General features: G+C 40.8%; 1 protein-coding gene across 1 annotated transcript in view; it reads left to right on the top strand.

The window, feature by feature from the left end:
• The first annotated feature begins 9,378 nt into the window (after positions 1 to 9,378).
• The window catches only part of cpne5b (copine Vb), a 123,420-nt gene continuing 110,769 nt past the window's right edge, over positions 9,379 to 22,029 (top strand). The window contains exon 1 of the mRNA XM_007894272.1: positions 9,379 to 9,485. Within this exon, the coding sequence (XP_007892463.1) occupies positions 9,379 to 9,485 (107 nt within the window). The remainder of the gene's footprint in view (positions 9,486 to 22,029) is intronic.

Raw genomic sequence — 22,029 nt, 5'->3', positions numbered from 1 at the left:
AGTGAACAGCTGGGAGACGGAGACTGCATTTTGTGATGTGTACGATACAGAAATGTTTTACCTCTCCCACGTAATAGCTGCATTAATTCCGCTCAGTTATTTCCCCCTATGGTATGATTAAATAGACCTCCAGGGTACAAATACAAAGATCAATCTTCACCACATCTATTGTAAACAGCTCTAGCAGCACTAAATTGCTGCTTAACGATTTGAAAATCACTCCGTAGATTAAAATTAGTTCCATTTTTAAATTTGCTGAAAATTGTCATCCTTCATGAACATCTTCTTCTCTGAGGCCAATCGTTTCAAGCCAAATAGGGCAAGATGGCTGCTCGTATTGTACCAATAGCAAAGGAAAGATTTGATCACACACAGCTGCGAGCTCTCATGCACATTTTTGGTAGGGAAGGGAAAGAAGGCATATGACGTGGAGAGAGAGAAAGAGAGATTGTAATCCTTGCATTTGATATAGCTCCTTATCACATTGGTGACAGAACATAATATACTGTATATTTTGTGGGTGAAACGTGGCAGCTAATTGCACACAGCAACATCCCATAAACATTTGTGGATTGAGTGACTAATTATTATTTTTGGAGGGCCTATTACCCCCAGAGAGTGATCTGCCAATTGACGAACAACCGGGTTTTTACTTATTGCTAGGTTAACAGCAACAACAAATTACATTTATATAGCGCCTTTCATGTCAGGAGGCGTGTGGACCAAGGAAACTTGCCTCGAGTTTCGAGATGTGAAGGGTAAACATAACAAGCAATGTTTTCTAGTGATAGATGTAAGTGAGTCTTGTGTGGCTGACTGTGCATTCCTCCAGGGTTAGAGGAATGAGCTGTGAGCAATGATTCGACAAGCTAGGGCACTTCAGCTTCGAAAGATGTCTTATGGAAGTATATAAGATTTGACATGGGATGGAGGAAGTGAACCCAGAACAATATGCTCGAATGCACTGAGAGAGCAAAACAAGAGGATTCGGGTTTAGGGTTGTAGAGGGCAATATAAAATATTGATATTTCTTTACCCAGAGCCAGAATTGCCCAACACTTTGTCTTTATGACGTGTAAGGCAATATATAATGTGTAAATTGAACTGTCAGAACTGCTGTCCTTTGGAAAAGGTTATCAGGAAGCCTGGTTGAAACCAAGACGCATTTCTTAAGAAACAGCTTGATGCCATGATGGGAGGACAGTTAGTGGGTAGGAGGTGTCTGGAAGGATGAGATAGTTGGAAACAAGAGCATTCTTCATCTGCCAAGGAGGAATTGCTGTGTGAAAGCAAAGAGATAAAATGATAGCGGTCCCTCTAAACAGGCGTTTTTTTTTTCTACAATTAGGTGCTGTCAAAAGATTTACAGGGCAGGATGCTTTCCAAACTTCCGCCTTGCGAGTGGGCTCAGAAACCCGTAAAATAACATGCGCTAATTACAATTATTACGTGACTCTGCATCCTGTAAGTGCATGGAATGCTTCAGAATTAAGGACAGCACAATTGACCGACTGACTCCACAGTGCAGGGGCACGCACACTACTGCTAATAAATCACTGAATCCGAGATCTCCCAACTCCAAAGCAATTTGTTTTTAATGCAGAAAAGTGGTTAATATTTATCGCAACCTCAATGTTATATTTCCACTGAGAGACGGCTGAAAGAGCTGTGTGTGTGTGAGAGAGAGAGAAAATGAATCAATAGAGGGTGTCTTTTGCTTGCACATTCCACTTCCCATTATTTTCAATGAGAGACTAAATGCACATTAGTTCTATCGCTCACTGGATTAAAATTAACTCAACATTTTACCCAGTGCAAATTAAGTTTCAGAGATATTGCAGGCTATATAAAAGATGTTATGCAGATGTCCCTTATGGAATAGTTCTTGAAAATACCATCTGACTCTGGGAGGATCTTATTATCCATATTATTTATTAGCTTCAACGCAGTACAAAACTGAACTGACGTATAAGGAGCAGCAACCAGTACAATGGTATAATAATAATTTGATATAGCAATCAAATATTGATACATATCACTCATTCAAACACCTCAAAGCTTAACAAAATAATATGGAATGACTGCGTAGTTTGTAGGCAAATGCAGCAGCCAATGTGGACAAATTAATGTCGCACAAACAGCCATGAAAGTGATTGACCAATTTTTGCTTGAGGGATGGTTGGCCAGAGCACAGGGAGAAGCTCCGTACTCTTTGCGGTGGTATCTTTAATTCCTTTTGAACTTGATCCAAGCAGAAAATATCCCGTTTCTAATGTCCCAAGTGTTCATGATCCAAACCCCAATATATACTCAGACACTGAAGCGGATTTACAGATCATGACACTTTGAGTGGAATGTGTTTGAAGATTTTTTTTTGCCAGTCATGACAAAAATAATCTCCCCGCAATGGATCACTGCAGATAAGTGTTGCTAGTTCAGTGACCCTGGTTGGCTTCAGGAACTCATAGAGAGAAAGGCTGGAGTGATGGAGCCCCGATCTACTTGGTTCACAGTGTTCTGTGCTTCAAATGTCAAGAAAAAAAAATGTTGGGTTCAAGCCAGTCACTTTGCCTCCACATAACGATTAGCGAGTTGCAAAAGGATCGCAAACATGTGCAAACCTCAATTGGTAGAATTGACGAAGCTTCCAGGAGTCGGGTTGTTTCTGTGCAATTAAACCAGCTCCAAATTCTGGATCTGAAACAAAATCCCACCTGGTTGAAATCAATCCATTAAATGAATAATCCCTTTGGGCGCACCTTGATCTGTGCAGTTCAAAGTTCTGAACACAATGTTACCGGCAAATTTCAATGACTTTTCTTTTCTTGGAGGGGAGGGGAAGGGCAGAGCAAGAGAAGGGGTTGGAGGAAGAGAGAGAAGAGGAGGAAGAGAGGGAGTGGAGAGAGAGAGAGAAGGGGTGAGAGGAAGAGAGAGGGAGGAAGGGAGGTGGTGAGAGGAAGAAAGGGGAGGGGGCGAGGGGTTGGGGGAAAGAGAAGGGGGAGGAAGAGAGAGGGCAAGGGGGGGGGGCGGGGGAGAGAGGGATGGAAAGGAAGAAAGGGGGCGGAGAAGGGCGGAAAGGAAGAGAGAGGGGAGTAAAAAAATGAAGGGGAAGAGATCAGTGAACTTTCTTCTTCGCAGGTGGTTTGTGTTGTTGGGCTGGCATTTCTTCCCCACGAGCCACATCCAGATTCTTGGGCAAAAAGTTGTAAGAGAAAACAGCGAAGATGGAGAAAGCCAACATGCCCGTGTATCCCCCCAGCAGCAAGCTGAGAGGCTGGACGATCACGAAGAGGCAAGCCACGTTAGCAGACGCTCGGTTGTCCAAGAGCAGCTCATTCTTCTTGCAACCGGTGGCGACTTTGTAAAAGTAAATCAAGGCGACCACGGCATAAAAGATCTGCTCCAACATGGTTTAGCAAGCCAGTGAAGCACATTAGGTGACTTTTCCTCCTTCTGCAATCGACACGATCCCTTGTGCTCAGTACCTTGCCCTTTCATCCCGGGAGATAATCATTAACCCGGCACATTTGCTGTGTCTTGTGACTGTTGACTCTGACGCTCCCAATATTTTGCTGACTTTGCAGTTTGCCAGACTCTTCCTGCGTTCATTTCCTGAACCTCTTCAATTTGTGTTCATGGAGTCCTGTAGCGTTATTGGTTAGAGCACCCAGGTTCGTTTCCTGGGCGGGGCGAAACCTTAGGCAAGTTTCCTGACTCCACACGCCTCTGCTTACCTAGTAGTAAATAGGAACCAGTTGTTAAGTCGATCAGCGGAACCCTTTCCGGGGGTTATAATCCCTTCCAAAATAATAATAATAATTTGGTCACGCAATCCACGATGGTTTGTGGGACACTGTTGTGTGTAATTGGCTGATGCGTTTCACCCACAAATATAGAGTCAATTCACTTTACAGTGTATTCTGTGAAGCACTTTGAGACGTCTCAACAACATGATAAGGCACTATATCAAATGCAAGGATTATTATTATTAATATAATACTTTCCTCTCTTGGTATTTCCCTGCTTTTGGTTAATTTTGACCCTTTTTGCCTTATTTTCATCCCTTGTTTTCTACTCCATCTTCCGCTCTTATTTTGAATGCATTTATTCTTTTTTNATTAGTAGTTTTGTGCAACTCTCATTTGTTTCCGCCCCCTCTTTTTCCTTCCTCTAGTTTTATAATGTGCATTTATCTTTCACATCATTTCTGCTTCAGATTTCAATTTGTTATCATCTTGACAGTATTCCCATCCTAAATGTACTTCTCTGTTTCGCGCTCCCCTGATTGATGGCTTTAATAAAAATGTTAGCGAGTACAGTTGAAGAAACACTTTACGTATTGTATTTAGATTTTTTACTGTTTAGACCAGGTCCAAGTCATAATTCATTTGATTTGGTCGGTAGCACCCTCGCTTAGGAATCAGAAGGTTTGGGTTCACTTCCCCACATCTTGACTTTGAACGCACATCGTCAAGACTATCACAGAAATACAATACTGGGGTAGTGTTGCCATATCAGAAGTGCCATCCTTTGGATGAGACTTTAAAACTGGGGTCCATTCTGTGCCCTTTCAGGTGGACGTCAAACATCCTGTAGCACTGTTTGAAAAGACAAGGGAGTTTCTCCTTGTGTCATGACCAGCAATTCTCCCAAATAAAATTGGTCATTCACATCACGGTAGTTTGTGGGAAATTGCTGTGCGTAAATTGGCTGCTGTGTTTACTTATTTATAAAATAAACAGTCACTACACTTGACATAGATCCTGCAAAACATTTTGAGGAGTCCTGTTGATGTGAAAGATGCAATATCGAATGCAAGGATTATTGATTGATTATAGAACAGGCGATGCCTTATAAGCAACAATACAAATATGTTGCCCTCCAGCTATAAAACAGGGAGATGGGTTACTGTAGAATTTCCTGAGGGAAAAGGAATGAATGAAGATTGCATTGCGTGTGTGTCCAAGAGTTCAATCTGTGAAACTAGATTAGTGTGGATCAGTGGAACTTTTTTCAATCTACAATTAACTCACGTCCACTCGCTCATCAACTTGTCACAAGTTATTATATCGAGTTTTCGATAATGTTGATTTTTCAGCCGATTTAATCTGATCAACGCTTTCTGCGTGGGTGGATATTTTGAACGGGACATTCTTTAAAATGGAGAAAATATGCACGTTGAAGAAACACTTTACATCTTGCATTTAGATGGATGCATTTAAAACCCAAACGAGTTAATAGAACGCAGAAAAATTTAGATTGCCCCTGTGGTTCTATTGTTGCAACTGCATTCATTTTATTTCTTACCATTTGATTGACAATCGGTACCCTGCTCAAATGATTTATTGAAAACAAGAAAAATAATAGCAGGAATACAGTGCTGGCAACCTGATTATTTTTTTGTGGGGAGAGGGCGGGGAGAATCCAACCGTGTCTTTCCAATACTCTGATGTTTATAATAATAAGCCTTGCGTTTGAAATATCCCCTTATCACACATCATTGAGAGGTCTCAAAGCGCTTCATAGGATATATTACATTGTAAAGTGGATTGATTGTGTAACTGTGGGCGAAATGTGGCAACCAGTTGTCCAATTGTGTTTTGAGAGATTACTGAGAACTTATTCTTATATTGAGCATTTAGCGTCAGCAAAGGAGGGTGCTTTTGCAAGATCAACTCCTATTTCACAAGGGAAGTTTTCATGTATCTTACCGGTGTGATCAAATCCTATTTTAAATGCCAAACTAAGGAAGGATGTCTTATAATAGCCTTCATGCTTCAGGAACAGGTGCAGAGAGTTAGCTATTTTCTGGTCTGGGTGTTTTTAGTGGATTTCAGGTCATACCCTGCGATGCTCAAAGAAACACTAACATTAAAGTTATACAGATACACACAGATCCCTGGAGCACCTGTGAAGTTAACACTGAAGGGCAGGGTTTTGAACTCGTTGTGGTGCTGGGCGAGTGCTGTATTGTCGGAGGTGCTATCCTTTGGATGAGAAACTAAACCAAGTTTCTACCAATATAGTCAGGTGGATATTAAAGATCCGGTGGCAGTATTTGAAAGGAGAATGGCCAGTGTTCTGGCTGATAATCCCCCAAATAAAATTAGTTATTCGCTTCATGGCTGTTTGTTGGACGTTGCTACGCCCAAATTGACTGCCGGATGCACCTACAAAAGCACAGTCACTGCACTTTACAAAGCGCGTTGAACCATCTCGACGACGTGAAAAGGATCCGTATCAAATGCAAGATTTACTATGAGCGCAATACTTATTTCATACAACAAGAACAGAGCAAATGCAACAAGTGTGGGCTGTAATTTATTTACATTACCTTAGCCAGCAATCGTTAGCTGAGTCTAGTGTTGATTGACTTAGTAACATAAGTGTCGGGCACTAATTTCCGTGCAAGGAACTCAGTCCTTGTAGCAGGTACTTAACTTGGTCACTAGGGGGCGCTTGGCGACAAAGCATGTCCCACAGTATTCACTGTTTCATCAGTAATTCTGTGACTGATAACAACAACAACAGCAGCAGCAAGAAAATTACATTTGTTAAGCGCCTTTCACGTCGGGAGGACGTCCCAAGGCGCTGGACAATCAGTATTTCGGACCCGAGCCGGGGGTCGGGATCAGAGAGGGCGGAGGGTAGTGGGAAGAAGGGGAAAAGGCGGGGTGATCGAAGGCACGGTCGAAGTTTATAAGAAGCTTTATGCGCTCTTGGCCTTTTTCCGACACAAAGAATTGCAATTTTTTTTCACTGCGTAATTTCAAAGCAATATTTGGCTAAAAGCAAATGCATTAGAAATGAGTATCCACCCCTCAAATAAGCCCGTAGCCGTATAAATTAGGCTACTTATGCAATTTTACAAATGTCAAATTTGCTAATGGAGTTTAGCAGTGGAATGGTAATACTGTGTTGCCTCCTGGCTAAGTCGTTGACATAACGAGCGTCTAAATAACACATCTGAGTACATTTTTGGATACTGATCCTGATTTGGTTCAGATCTCGCAACCCCTCTTTAAAACGCATCTGTTATTAACTTCCAAAATGTAAGTGGGGAATCGGATCTATGAGCCCAATTGCCCATCCTTTGGTGATCATTCCATCCTGCAATCTCCATTTGGTCCTTTTTTTAAAGGCCCCCAATTTTTTTTTTAATTTCTTTTTTCCGTAATCCCACCAACTCATCCCAGTTTGCAATTTAAGGTCAAGTAACAAAGTGCATCTGGTTTCACCATCTCATTACCGTCACCAGGACTTGCTGTTAGTTTGATACTCTTGATAATCTGGTCAATTTCAAGGATTGCAATGATATGCAAGGATTGCTACAACTGCATTTGCTATTGGATAATTATTTGCTAAACATATTATTTTACCCTGTTAGATCTATCCTTTATTTACTAAACATTTTAGCCAACTGTGCTGCACACACACACATTAAGTATATATAATGTGTGCCTGTGTATCTAATTAAATTTGGCTTACCTTCCAAATTTACACACGTAAGGGCAAAGTAGGGGCAAATATTACATTTAACCATAAAAGCTGCTTGAAACGACAGGAATAAATTCATTTGGAAATGACCAGCTCCTAAATTGTAAATTCTGATAACATTAGAGCATTTAAATGATACCAGCTCCAGCTGAATTTTTTTTAAATACTATGAACTATCAGTTTATATTTTATTGTAATAATACACAATGTTTGCATTTCATATACAGTTTTATCTCCGATGTGATAAGGCGCTATATCAAACACACGGATTATTATTATTATTATCACGTTCTCAAATGCTTCATAGAATTTGCTGTGAAGTGCAGTCGCTATGCATTTGCAGGCAAAAGCACCTATCATTGTATTACAATACTGTATGTATAAATCGTTTTGTAACAATAACAATCCTTGCATTTGATATAGCGCCTTATCATGTCTTCAAGACGTCTCAAAGCACTTCATAGAATATACTGTAAAGTGTAGTGACTGTATATTTTGTGGGCGAAACGCGGCAGCCAGTTTTGTTTGGCAATTGGCAGCCAATTGCGCACAGCAAATGGAAATGGAGCAAGTTTGTTGAAGATCTCAGTTTCTTGTGCCATGAGTTTTAATCAATACAGGTTGCTGGACTCATATCAAACGACAAAACTTGCATCAGAGCAAGCCAGCAGTCGATGTAAAACTTTGAGAGTTTCTTCCATGTTATTTTGGGTGATGTTGGCAGTGTAGTAGTTGCTTCTACATAAAATGCTTGCATGCTTTCCCAAAGCTGGTGTAGTCCAGTTTAATTAAACTAACGGGGGGTAATACATTGCTAATAGACCTCCATCCAGTTTGCCTGTTGATAGGAAGTGATTTTGTCAAGGCTTGTAGTTGTACAACCACGTTTGTCCTCTAAGAGGCATGCTTCATTTGCTGGTCAAAATATCAGGTGCTACAAAAATGTCTTTGAGGAGGAAAAGTTGCATTTAAAACGTGCCCCAAAATACAAAGAAAGCAGCAATTTCTACCTGGAAGGAAAGATGCTGACCACTACAAGGTGGGTGGTTGTCATGTTGTGAGGTGCAATTTCAATGTTGGCTCGTTTATTTTTCTTAAATAGTTGGTCTAGGGGAGGGTTTCGCCTGTGGATTAGTTGACTGCAGAGCTGGTTGGGCTATCAAGTAGATTTACAAAGCCAGTGGATGTGTATCAATAGATTTGATTTTAGTTCAGCTTGCTGTGATTTTAGTCATGTGTTTTCAAAACCCTGGGAAATAACCCATGAATTGCAAGGTCCACTGCTTCTATCAATGTATTTCGAACCACAGTGATACACAAATTGTCAAAATCAGTTATCAAGAAACTGTCCAGATTCAGGTGAACAGCAAGGCATCGTTAGCTGGATTAATTTATTGTTTGCATAGGCTTTTTTTTTCTTTCTTTCTCTCTCATACTCTAGGCACAGACACACACACACACATCTCACAATGTGATTTTTATTCATCTGGATAGAGGCAAGAATGTCTGTGCAGTCCTGTTAGATCATGCTCCAGTGATCAGTCTGCAGTTGCATTGCACAGAACTGACAGGCGATGGTGAGGTTAACAGAGGGTGGAGCATCATTTCAGTCCATGAACTGTAATTTAGGAGGATGTCCTGGGCTTTGTAAATCTACTCAAGATAAACCCTGTGCAATGTTTTTTTTTCTCTCACTTTCTCTGCAGTAGTGTTTCAGCACCAGGGACAGGGATCATCAGTGTGACCAGTCAGCCCTCAACTCTTGATTCCTGCCTTTCCCACTAGGTGCAACTTGCCTTTAAACAGCTGATGCTTAGGGATTTTTTTGTGTTGTGGCATGACGTTAGTGCTGAACAGCCAGCCTGGATTTACTGAATTCCGATGGAAGACGCTATGGACAAATTCGATGATATGGCTTCTGTGAGCGACTTCGATCCCATCCAAGGAAATATCCCAGCCACTAAAGTAGAGATCACAGTGTCTTGCAGGTACGTGCTTTGCTGTGAGATGCTCTAGAGTTTCTCTCAGATACAAATATATATATATATATATGTGGATGTATATGGATAGAGAGAGAAAAAGAAAGAAAGAGAGACAGTGACTGTCATCCCTTCAGTTCCTAGACATTATTTGTCGTGGGTCTATTATTAAGTTTTATGTAGAAGGAACGCAAATCGTTAAGTTACCCCACCCCTACATTTGGGTAATGCAAGGCGATTTTAACAGTGCATGGGAAAAATAAAACCTCTTCCTATTCAAATACTTGAAAATACACTTGTAACGCACTGCGTACCGACGTCTTGACACCGTGTTACCAAGATATTTTCTTCACTTAGTGTTGGAATAGCTCGGAATTGAGTTTGTGGTGTGGCGTGGTGGTAGCAGTTCAAAATTCATTCACGTTTTCTTTCCAGTTAGTGAGTGCAAATGTTGTGCTTAAAACTGTCTAAAGCTGAAGCTGCTGTGTGTGTGCGTGAAGGAGTGAGAGTGAAAGCTCTTCTCCATCAATAGTGCTGGCTAGAAGATAATGCTGAGCACATGCCTCCAGTCCGACATGTATAATAATAAACCTTGCATTTGATATAGCTCCTCATCACGTCTTCGAGACGTCTCAAAAGCGCTTTGCAGAATATACTGTAAAGTGGATTGACTGTATGTTTTGTGAGCTCAAGAATCCTGTGTTTCATATAGCTGCACAGGAGGACGTCTCGAAGCACTTGACAGGGCTTTTACTGGAAAGTGTAGTGATTGTGTATTTGTAAGCGAACGAGGCAGCCAATTCGCACACAACAACGCCCCACAAACAGCCGCAAAGCCAACCGTCAATTTTGTTTTGGGAGGATTGTTGGCCGGGAGAAACTCTACAGTGCCATGGGATCTCGGTTTTAATGTCTCAGCCAAAGGGCAGCACCTCTGACCATGTCTCACTCCCGCCCCAGCACTGCCCTGTTGCAAAGTCGGACTAGGCTTTCAGTTTGTGTCTCAATGTGGGGTTTAAACCCACAATCTCCTGACTCAGAAGCTGGAGACTGAGCTGGGCTGACTGACTGCTGAAATCCTTCCTAATTGAAATCAACAGTCAAGCAGTTTGCATCATCAGGAGTTTGAAACCACTTTGTCTCAATGAGCCACTTGCACCATCTTTCTCTCAATGTGCCAGAAATACTCTAGTTTTCAACATCCGCAGCAATCGCTGAGATTTCATTGGGATTTGTTTTTTTTAACACACATACACACACTCCCTTTGGAAGTCAAGGAGAGGTTGGGTGGGGAGGGAAGAGTGTCTTTCTTTCACTCTTAAAAATGTTGCTCCTCTTGTAAACTTCTCTCCCTATTAACATCTTGTAAGAGATGCCAGGAATCTCTTTAAGAAATTCGACCACATTGTTACTTGCATTTTAATCCGGTCTCTCCCTTCAATTGACAGCTCGATAAAATCTACTTTGCATTAACCTGGTCTCTGTTTGTAAGGACTTGATCTGTCTGATAATGCAATAGTGGGATGTATGGCATGTGTGTGGGGCGGAGGGTAAACAGTATAATCTTTCATTCTTTCCACACTTAATTTCTATCTGCACAGCTGGCAAACTGCGTTTAATAGGGGTGGGGGAGAGGGGTAGTGGTAACAGAACGACTCCAGTTAAGAAAACTGAGTCCCTTTTGCAGTACAAGAGCTTTAAATGAAACGCATTCATTAATTTTATTAAATTAAAGCCCTCCATCAACCCCCCCCCACCCCCATCCAACCCCCAAAAAACATATTCAAGCAACAGATTGAAATTTATGCATAAGATTTAACTCTTTATGGTCTCTGGACGTTAGGATTCCTACCCCCCCCACCCCCCGCCACTGGTTGCTATAAATTGGTGAAATGGACAAAATTCTGAAAGGGCAGAAATCTTTGCCGAAAGAAATATTTGCAGAAAGCTCTCTTTCTAGCCTTTTATTCCTGGCATCGATATTTCCCCCTCTCTCTCTCTCTCCCTCTCTCTCCCCCTCTCTCTCTCTCTCTCTCTCTCTCTTTGTTTTTTAAAAAAATCTTCAATTAACGTTTGACCCAACAGCCTACAGCAACAAACTGAAAATACATGAGCGATGTTGTTAATGCACATTCGGTTGCAAAACCATCCTTTGTATTTTCCTGGGTGGGCCCTTTGTATCTTTCGAACAAATCTTTTTTTTCTCTCTGTCAATAAAAAGCGGTGCTTTTCTTCTTTTGATTTCGAGTGGTACCTGATTCATATTTCATATGTGTTTGAAAGGCTTAGGTTTTTTTCAAAAAACAACTGCTCTGCAAATGCTGATTTTTTTTTTGATCTGTGCATACGTTTTAATCCGTTGCTTGATTTTTTTGGGGGGTTGGGGGAGGGTGGGGGTAATTTAATTAAATTAATTAATCAATTTAACTTAACCTCTCGCACGGCAAACGTGACTCCACTTTCTTATCTGGGTCGTTCTGTCACCCTGGGCAGAATTGAGTCCTATTGTTTCTGCTCGGCTGCTTCTGAAGATAGGAGATTGCAGAGATTGCTTGTCTTAAATAATATTATGTCATGTCATAACTGTGTGTGGTGCACTGTGGTTCTCATTTGCTGATGACTACACAGCCACTTCGCTTGACAGTGAAATCCCGTGAAGCGCTTTGAGACGTCTGCAAGACCTGGTAAGGCGCTGTATCAAACGCAAGGCTTATTATCTCAACGACGACTTGCATTTATATAGCTCCCCTTCACTTAGGGTCACGTCTCAGAGCGCTCAGGGACGGGGTTGGATATGGAGAGGGAGGGGGGGGACCTTAGGCACATTCGGAGGGGAGGATTTGAGGTGGATTTAAAGAGACGGGGCGAGACAGGGTGGTAGAGGGAGGGAGTTCAAAGGTTAGTGGTGTAGGAGCTGAAGGCTTGGCCCCCTCAATGGGGGAAAATGACATACAATATCCTTACTACCTAAGCTACACTACTCTTGAGTGTCGGTAGGCAGCAATACTGTATTTTTCACGACCTGAATATTTAATCTGTTTCGTGACGCCTATTTCAATGCAGATGAGCAAGTAAGTTACACCTCTTGCATTTACCAGAAAAAGGGATGGTGGCGGTGGGAGAGTGGGGTGGGTGGGGTGGGGGAGAGGAATGTCATTGACCAAAATGCTTCCGCAGAAAACAATGAAACCTTCGGAAAACAAGCTAACGTTGTTTAGAAGAGAGACTGACCAAATAGCAGTTATATTCCTTTAATGTCTGTGCCCTCCTGCGATGAATGCCTTCAGTTCTTTTAGAGGGATCGTAAGTCATGGGGCAGTAAAGCATTTCAAACAAGCATCATGCGGGGCAGGAAGAAACTTGCATAATGGGAAATTTTACAAGTCCGCTTCCTGTAGATTAAATCTGTATATCACTGAGCCCTGTTCCCATTTGATCTGGCAGCGATACCTTCAGTGGAGTTTAATAAGATGCTGGCACACTGACACTGCTAATTATCTTATAAAATATGCATAAAGATTCTACAACTGATGTCAATAAAGTCCGATGCCCATCACGGGGCGTACTTGCCCTGGAAAAGATTCACTGAGTCGGTATTTTCATCCTGTACTGCGAGATTCTTCATTGGGGTCACCTGATGTGAAACACTGTGTTCCACTTAATGGCGTAGTCGAGAGAGTCACATTAACTGCCCCGGTGTATAGCTGCCAGTTTAGAGGGTTAACTGCCCTGGGATGTCACAACACACTACAATCGCAGGTTTGTAGACTATGTGGCTCAGCTATATTGTTCGCATATATGTACTGTGCAAGCTTGAGGGAGCAACACTTGAATACCACTTACATTTTAAGTCTTAGGGAAGAGCTAGTGGGATTATCAGTTCTTTGCGGACATTAAAAATGCAGAAGTAATTCCACGCGTAAGCAGAGAATGTCTTTAAACTTTCTTTCGGCACAGAAAGGGGCGAAAGTGAAGCAATGCGAAAACCAAAGTATCCTCTTTGAGGCGTTAAGCGCTCCGAGACCCTGCTCCGTGTGAAGGGCGCTGTATAAATGCACGTGTTTGTTGCTGTCGTGGTGCTCCCGGAAAACCTCGGTTGTCTGATTGTAAAATCAAACGGCACGATTGGTTTTGATTTAAAAAAACTGCCGTAAAGCTGGTATGTTTGCGGTCATGCTCACCAATTTCATTGGAACACAAAAAAAAAGTGAAGCAAGTTTATTCCATCTTTTGAGACATCTAAAGACGTGAAAAGCGTTATAATCAAATGCAAGGATTATTATTATTTATTATTATTATTATCCTGGTCTGTGTTTTTCTCCTCAGTTCCTGATTCATCGTTTTATTATGTTAGCCATTTTCACTTTGACGGCTAATCTGCAGGTGATTACATAACCAGATACACAGAAGACTTTGAGGGTAGGGGATTGAATAATGAGATCTGAACAGCAAGTAATAAGGATAATGTAAACAGCAGAATTGTGTTGGGACACAACAAAGCTTTGTGAAGATCAAAGATGGCCTCGGGTGCTGTACAAGAATTCCTGGAATATGTTCCAAGGGAGACATGAGAATTGGTGGAGCGGTGAGCTCACGATAACTGAATGTCAAACTGAACTGGAAAAATGCACAGAATCCTTTTTTGGGAAACATTCAACCCATTTAATATTAATCATAATCCTTGCATTTGATATAGCGCCTTATCACATCTTCGAGGCGTTTCAAAGCACTCCACAGAATATACCGTAAAGTGAATTGACTGTATATTGTGTGGGTGAAACGCGGCAGCCATTTGCGCACAGCAGTGTCCCACAAACAGTCGTGGATTGAATGTTCAAATTGTTATTTATTTTATTATTATTTTTTGGAGGGATTATTACCCCCGGGAAAAGCAATACATTAAATAATAATAATGGAAGGGGTATGTCAAATGATAACCCTTGCATTTGGTACAATAACCTTATTGACGTCAAATGTTTCAAAGCACATCACAGCTTTTCAGCGAAGTGGCATTTTGAAATGTGCATTTGGATATTGTCCAATCGCTAAAAATAAATCGACAGTAGGTTCCAGCAAAAGACATTCTGAACGTATTTTTATGTCAACGCCCTTCTACCGAGTTTGCTTATTTTAACTTGGCATTTCTATCAGCAAAAATAACCAGGACAACAAGAGATGCCTCTAATTCTCCATTTATCAAGCTAAGACTCTCAGAGGAACACCACTGGGACTCCCTACCCTCATTAGCTTGCCCGAGATCTCTGACAAACTCATCACACGCAAGACTGCACATTGAACCAAACCTCCAGTCGGATGACCTGTTCTCATTTTAACAAGTGGGTTTTATTGATGCTAAGCAAAGTCAGACAGCTGGTGATTTCAAGTATCTTCCATTCTGTTTTACGGTAATGCAATTAATTAGTGATTAGTGCGCACACTCTTAATTTGCCCACAAAATACCCAGTCAATTGACTTTACAGTGTTTTCTGTGAAGCGCTTTGAGACGTCTTGAAGACGTGATAAGGCGCTGTATCAAATGCAAAGATTATTATTAAAAGAGGAGAAATTTAGCACAATAATAGCCCCAGATTTGTGACAAGTTAGCGCGGATGAGCCATTCAGAATATTTTTTTACCATATTTTTACCTGAGGTAATGACTTTTTCACCTGAAATTTGCCGGTGGTTCCTTATCAAACCATTCACACACGCCATTACTGCATTGAACGTTTTGTGCATCGTCTCTGGAGAATGCCTTACAGTATGATACACTTTTTATATTGAAGGATGAAGTGTGAAAATATTGCCCTGTGTGGGTTGCAGAAGTGAGAAATAATATGTTGTATTGCAAAACCCAAATGCTTTTACCTTAGATTTGTTGAAGAGAAACAGTCTGAGATCACTGTTAACCCCATATTTCAAGAATTTTGTTGAACACCCGAACAATGTTTACTATTGTGTGGAAATACAAGCATTCCTTTTATATCTGTGACTCACATTTCCCAAGCTAGTTGTGAAGTGTTTCCAGTGTCACGGGAAGGGTTAAAACGTCTGCTCATTACCTGTGTCGTTCACTTGATCTTTTTTCCTGTGCCAACGCTGTGCTTTCTCTTTTTTTAAAAAAAATGCTACAGCATAATCTTCAAGAAGATTGCTCTTGAGGGGAAGGAACAGATCATTGTTCTCTGAGCAATGTCACGTTGGAGTGGCCTTTGACTCCTGATAAGCAAATTAGGTTTCTTGAGAGACTCTGGATGATTATAAGGACTTAGAGGGTATTGACTCTATTTCTCTTTTAAGTGCTAATGATTCAGACTTTGCTTTGAGTTCATAATGATAAATTTGAGCACGATCTGTATCACCCTCATAACCATTTTCAGAAGCTGCCCACATTTTGGGTATATTAACTGAGCGCAAACAGATTCTCGCTCCAGGGTATAGATTGAATCCTATTTTAGTAGGTAAGTCGTGATGCCTTTTTTTAATGTAACCCAGCTTACAAATGGAGAAACTCAATTTTAGACATTTCTAAAACCCCTGAGTTCAAATCCAGACTCGGAGTTAAGGAAATAAGAGTCACTTCTTAATCGCTAACCACAGTAGGAAGCTCCATTAGAGTTGGCATTCTATTTGGTCTCTAGTGGATGTGAATCTAAAGCACAAATTTGCTCCAATTAGAGACACATCACTCTTGGAAGAAGATCTGATTAGGAACGCTGTCCAGCCACTCAAATCTCAGAGGTTTTATTTCCTTTCAAAGTAAGGTCGCCCTTTAAGGAGAGCACAAAGCCGGAATTGGGTTATTTCAGGAATATTGGTGGGAATGTCATTTAATATTCCCCTTGCGTACTTTCATCAGGAGCAATTCAGTAATGTAATATGAGTGTCGCCAGGCTGCCTTTTGTGAGTTTAAATAAATCTTATCAATTTACAAATGCGAGGATCATTTGGTATTCTCGCTTTTGAAAGAGCTAGGAAATAAGCTGAGTTGTTTTTGAAAAAAAGACAACTGGTCGTTCTGGAAATGAGCAGTTTTGAGGATCCGTCTTTCTTTGTTGAAGATGGGATTGAAAAAAAAGTTTGCGCCTATTTTCTCAAAGGAGTATAATATATATAATATAATTGCATTTGATATAGTGCCTATCATGTGGCATCTCACATTATTATATAATTAGCAATTTTTGCATTTCAGGCAGTGCATTATCACGGGGTTGCAAAACCTTAAAGCGCTTCACATGATTTGCCGCAAAGCCTAATGACTATTTCGTATGCGACAGGCAATAATATTGTGTAGCAAAGAATAGGGCTAAATATTGTCTGGCTTTAAAATATAGCTCTCTCGCTCTATATATATATTATATATATAAATTATAGAGTTGTGAAGACTCAACCATATGTGCCCATCATTTTAAATATTCTACTCCTGTGCTGAGATTCTGAAAAAGCCAAAGTGGCCAGCCAGGTTTTAAAAAACACCTGTCTTATGATTGTTATGTTAAGTAGTTTTCCATTTACCATTGCCTGACTTGGCTTTACAAATGTAATTAAACATGTCCAAAGTATTTAGAAATGCATTAGTCTTTTATGCAGATGTAATGGATTTTGCCTTCAGCTCAGTAAAGCATTACAACCCTCTCTTAGAACTTTTTTTGAAGAACGAAGAAGATGGAAATGTTCAGCTAGAGTAAAGAAATGATATCAAATTGGCGAATTGGAACGTGAGGAGCAGATCAGATGTTGTTTTCATTCCTTACCAGTTTTCCTGAATGCTTCCAATATCAAGTAGGATCCAAGATGATCTGGCATATAATTTTTTATTCATTTCTATATCAAATGCAAGGATTAATAATATTATTATTATAAATTAATAGGTAGGTGTGAAAGAGTGAAGGATTATTAGTGAGCTAATTCCGCTAACTTTTTTTGGGGTCAGCCGGTGTCTGACACATTTGGAAACCCGTAACCATGCTTAAGTGTATCCAAGCTGAGATTTCCATAAATCCCAGAGACAGATTGTTGGAATGGGATGCTCACTCTCTCCCTGGAGCGACACATCCTGCTTATCTAATTCCGGAAAAGATTCAGCGCAGGTTGGCGAGAGCCTAGGCTTGGGGACCCCAGAGTGTGCATTGGGTAACTGCTGGAATCTAAAACCGTATAAACTTGCCATTGATATTGCTGTCTGGCAAGCTTTCCTGCTGCTTGTCCAGGTTGGATCACCTTACCTGTTCGGGCTTTGGCTTGCAAGGTTAACAGGAGGCTGAGTCGATGACTCCCTTCACCCACTGACTGGTCAAGGTTTGAAAGCAAAGTCCATTAGCATCCATCTCCATCTGAGGGATAAGATAAATCACAAGCAGCCCTTTCTGTAAGAGAATGCATTTCAATGTCCTTGCCTTTGGAAATACCCAACTTATTTAGCTAATTGAACTTGGCCTCATTAGAAGGCATGCAGCACTTTCGAAAGCGTCTGAACAAACAATTATTTTGTGAGAATGCTTAGATATCTCGCACCAATGAAGATGTGCTGAAAGATTGAAAAGATCATTTTTGACGCAGAAATAACAGTGGACACCTATTTAAGAAAGGGGTTCACGCAACGAGTCAAAATCAAGGAGCATTAAACATGTCGAGCAAAGGGTTCAGTGTAAATAACACTGTCACTGTCAATTAAGGAAAAGAATCTTTGAATTCTTTCCTCCAGCAATCTGAAGCATCAAATCTCTCAAGCTCGCAATCAGATCATAAAGAATTAATGAATAGACTCAGTCTGACTAGCTTGACACAATGAGACACCTGCTTTATTGCCAACAGGCTGAGCAGAGCTAAGGTGACAGAGCGAAGCGGGAGGGGGTGAGGGTGAAGCAATCGATCTGGGGATCTCCTTCATGCGAACAGATCTTGTGATTGTTACTCACAATCTAAGCCCGTGTTTTGACTCTGTGCACCGTGCATTTTATTCGCACCACGAGGCTGCATTGCTCAGCTCGAAAGAGCGTTTTCTGTGCAATTGCTTCGGTCGCCGTTTTGGAGATCGTTGCAATCGATTTCCAGAGAAAAAATCGTCTCGTTTGCTTGCAATCCACACGCCATGGAGAATTGTGCCTTGCGCAAGAAAATGCTCCCTTGGCAACCATACTTCCAGCGAATGTGCTGAAGACTTGTAACTTGGAGCAATCAATAAACTTTATCGCGAGATGTAAAAGTCATGGGACCAATTCTTAAAGCAATACAATGATTGCGCAAACTGATCACCTTCTATAATGTGGCAAATTACCTCTATTTCACGGTAAGCTTGCCTCTCTCTTTCTTAATTATTTTAGGAATATTTAATGTGTATTTTCCGTTTATACCAATGATTAAACCAAATACACACTGGGACCATTTGAGTGTGACGTTAAATCAATTGGCTTGACACATAATACTAGTGATGTACGTGTATTATTTTTATGGATTAACATCACATCTATCAGGAAGGACTTTTAACATTTAACCTTCAAACAGATAGTGGAAACCTTCTAATTATTAGTAAGTCTGCGTTAGATTCAGCAAATAACTCAATGTTTTTTTCATAATGTTAATGACCGTAACAAAACAATCACCCACAAAATACATGGAACTCTAATTATTATTAATATCACGTCACCGGTGTCTTAAAATGCTCCTCTGTGAAGGCAAACTCGGCAGCCAATTTATCTACAGCAATGCCCCACAACACAGTCTTGAAGTGAATGGCCAATTTAGTTTGGGAAGATGTTGGCCATGGGATCATTAATGTCCACAAGAAAAGGCAGACAGCACCAAATTACTCCTGCTGGTATCGGAGTGGCCATCCCATCGACCATAGAAAAATTAATAACAAAGTAGATTGAGATGAAGTGGAGATGGAATCCATTTGGATGGGTTAATGTTAATGTTCCACAATACGTCTCCATGTACAATTCCTTGAACCTCAAATGTCATCGTTGACACATCGGCGTGTGTGTGTGTGTGCCGATTCAATTTCTTAATCAATTTCTTTAATAAAAAGCATCTAATTCAGCCCTGCAACAGACACCAGTTTCCACGGCAAAATGTATCGGTTGATTTTTTTTTGTTGGCGTCTTTAGGTTGGGGGAATGGGATCTGGGGAAATAAGAATTAGATTGGGTTCAAGAGTCTGCCAGCCAACAAGGAGAAGGCATCAGTTTCAAACTGAGCTGAACATTTGGTGGAAATGCTTTGAATGCCTTGTATTCTCTATTTCATCTATTCTAGCAGCAAAGCTTGATTAACAGACTCCTGCCAAAACATACGTCACTGTGAGAGAATTCCAAGGCACACTGATGTCAACGGTATTCGCTGATGAAATGCTTTCCTGACTGTATGTTCTCTAATCCTGCGGTTCAGTCTAACTTAATCGTAAAATAATAATCCTTACACATTTTATATGAAATAAAATTGGTCACTCACCTCCATGGCTGTTTGTGGGACACTGTTGGGCGAAACTGGCTGTCGCGTTTCACACACAAAATACACAGTTAATCTACTTTACAGTATTTCCTGTGCAGCGCTTTGAGACGTCTCAATGACACGATAAGGCGCTTTCTCAAAAGCAAGTATTATTGTTATATAGCGCCTTTCACATCGGGAGGACATCTCAAAGCGCTTCACCGGATACACTGTAAACTGTAGTGACGTGTTTGTTTTCCAGACAGCCCAGGCACAACCAATTTTGTTCAGTAGATTGTTTCCAAGGACCCCGGGAGAAACCCCTCTTTTTGAGTAGCGACACAGGGTCTCTTTTGACTGAAGGTTTGGGCGATTCAAAACGTTAGAGATTGCCTTCAGCAATTGCGCTCAGCCAAAAGGGGAAGGCGGAAATAATCTCTCACATTCCCACATTGACCCATCTTAACACCCTCCCTGAGTCAACTGGGATTTGCTTTAAATTAAAAAGTAAATGTTTCTGATAACTTTTTGTTGCTAGTAAATATTACTTGATGCACGATAGCAAATGCATTTATTGGCAGCAGTTTGTGAAGGCTAACCCACTGGGAAATAAATTGTGTTTGTGCCTTTCTGAAATCGAAACCTTCTCCGTTACATAACTCACAGCTCGTAAAAAAACAAATTATTAAAGAAAATATCGAGTGGGAATATTGGCATAAAATATGGAATAACTTAACAGCATGTCAGCATTTCAAGGTATCAATCAGTGTTAAAGCAGTCCGTCTTTCAGATGAGAGGTTAAGACGTGTTCTCTTCTACCTGTTCAGGTGGACATTAAAGATCCTGTGGTCCAAGTCAGCGACTTTGGATGTCCTCCCGACGTGAAAGGCTCAATATAAATGCAATTTGTTTTTGTTGTTTCAGTCGAAAAGAGAAGGGAGTTTCTCCTGGTGTCCTGGCCAACAATTCTACTGATAAAATTGGTCACTTACTTCACGGTTGTGGGACATCGCAATGTACAAATTGGCTTCCGCATTCACCTACAAATTCAATAAATCCTTTGAAGCAGTTTGAGACATCCTGTTGACACGAAAGGCTCTGTATTAAATGCAGGGATTATATTTATTTATTTAAAATCATATTTTATGCAAGTTACATTTTGGGAAGTAACTCCCCCCACCCCATAGTATATTTTCAGATGGAGCAGAAACCAGGCAAACAAAAAAAAATTTGCTGGGCATATAAGAATGCATGTATAAGATTGTGAATGTCTCCCATTTTCCCACAAGATGTATGCTTCAGGTACTCATGCTTTTAAAGGTCAGGACATTCACTCTAAAGTAAATTTCGGGAGAAAAACTGAAACATGAAATTGCATTGAATTCATGGTGATTGCTGGTCCAACTCTTTCTTATTTTTTCGAATCAATTATCGTTCCTAATCGAGATGTCACATCGCTGTCATCTCATGTCTCTGCTTCCAGATTGCCTTGGTTGTCAACCATGTTCTTCAGTGTTGTACGAATGGCTGGGTATCATCAACATGATTGATATCAATTTAATGTGATCAAACCGCACCCTGATTATTAACTGAATTATTAACTAATTAACTGAAAAGTCCACGCGAGCTGTAAGATTCTTCTACGTTCAACAGCGCAACGGCAACTTGCATTTCTATAGCGCCCCTCACTCAGGGTAGCGTCCCAGAGAGTTTGACAGTGGCGGAACATGACTTGGAGCAGGGGGAAAGTGGGGAGGTGACCATAGGCATGGTCAAAGAGGACGGTCTTCAGGGACGATCTGAAGACTAAGGCTTTGATTAAATGGAATTTCAGGCCTTAAAAGTGGAAAAAGCTAACCATCTGCATGACTGTCAAAGCATAATCTTCTGCACGTACAAAGCAGATGGGACACAAGAATTTCCAGATATCACGCAAAGTTTCTATCTTATTAAATTGACAGCTGTGCCCACTAGAGTTGGGCCAAAATGCAGCTTTCCTTCCTCTGAATAAACCCAAATTGTTTAAAGAAAGTCTGCCAATAATTCCTGAAATAATTTTTTTTCTCTCTCTCTGCGAGCGCTCTATGAATCTGACGCCGCTAGTTCCATTCTATGAGTCAAGTG

This window comes from Callorhinchus milii, unplaced genomic scaffold (assembly GCF_018977255.1).
Source record: "Callorhinchus milii isolate IMCB2004 unplaced genomic scaffold, IMCB_Cmil_1.0 Scaffold19, whole genome shotgun sequence".
NCBI lineage: Eukaryota > Metazoa > Chordata > Chondrichthyes > Chimaeriformes > Callorhinchidae > Callorhinchus > Callorhinchus milii.
Note: the sequence above shows the minus strand (reverse complement) of the source record. Positions and strands in the feature narration are given on the sequence as shown.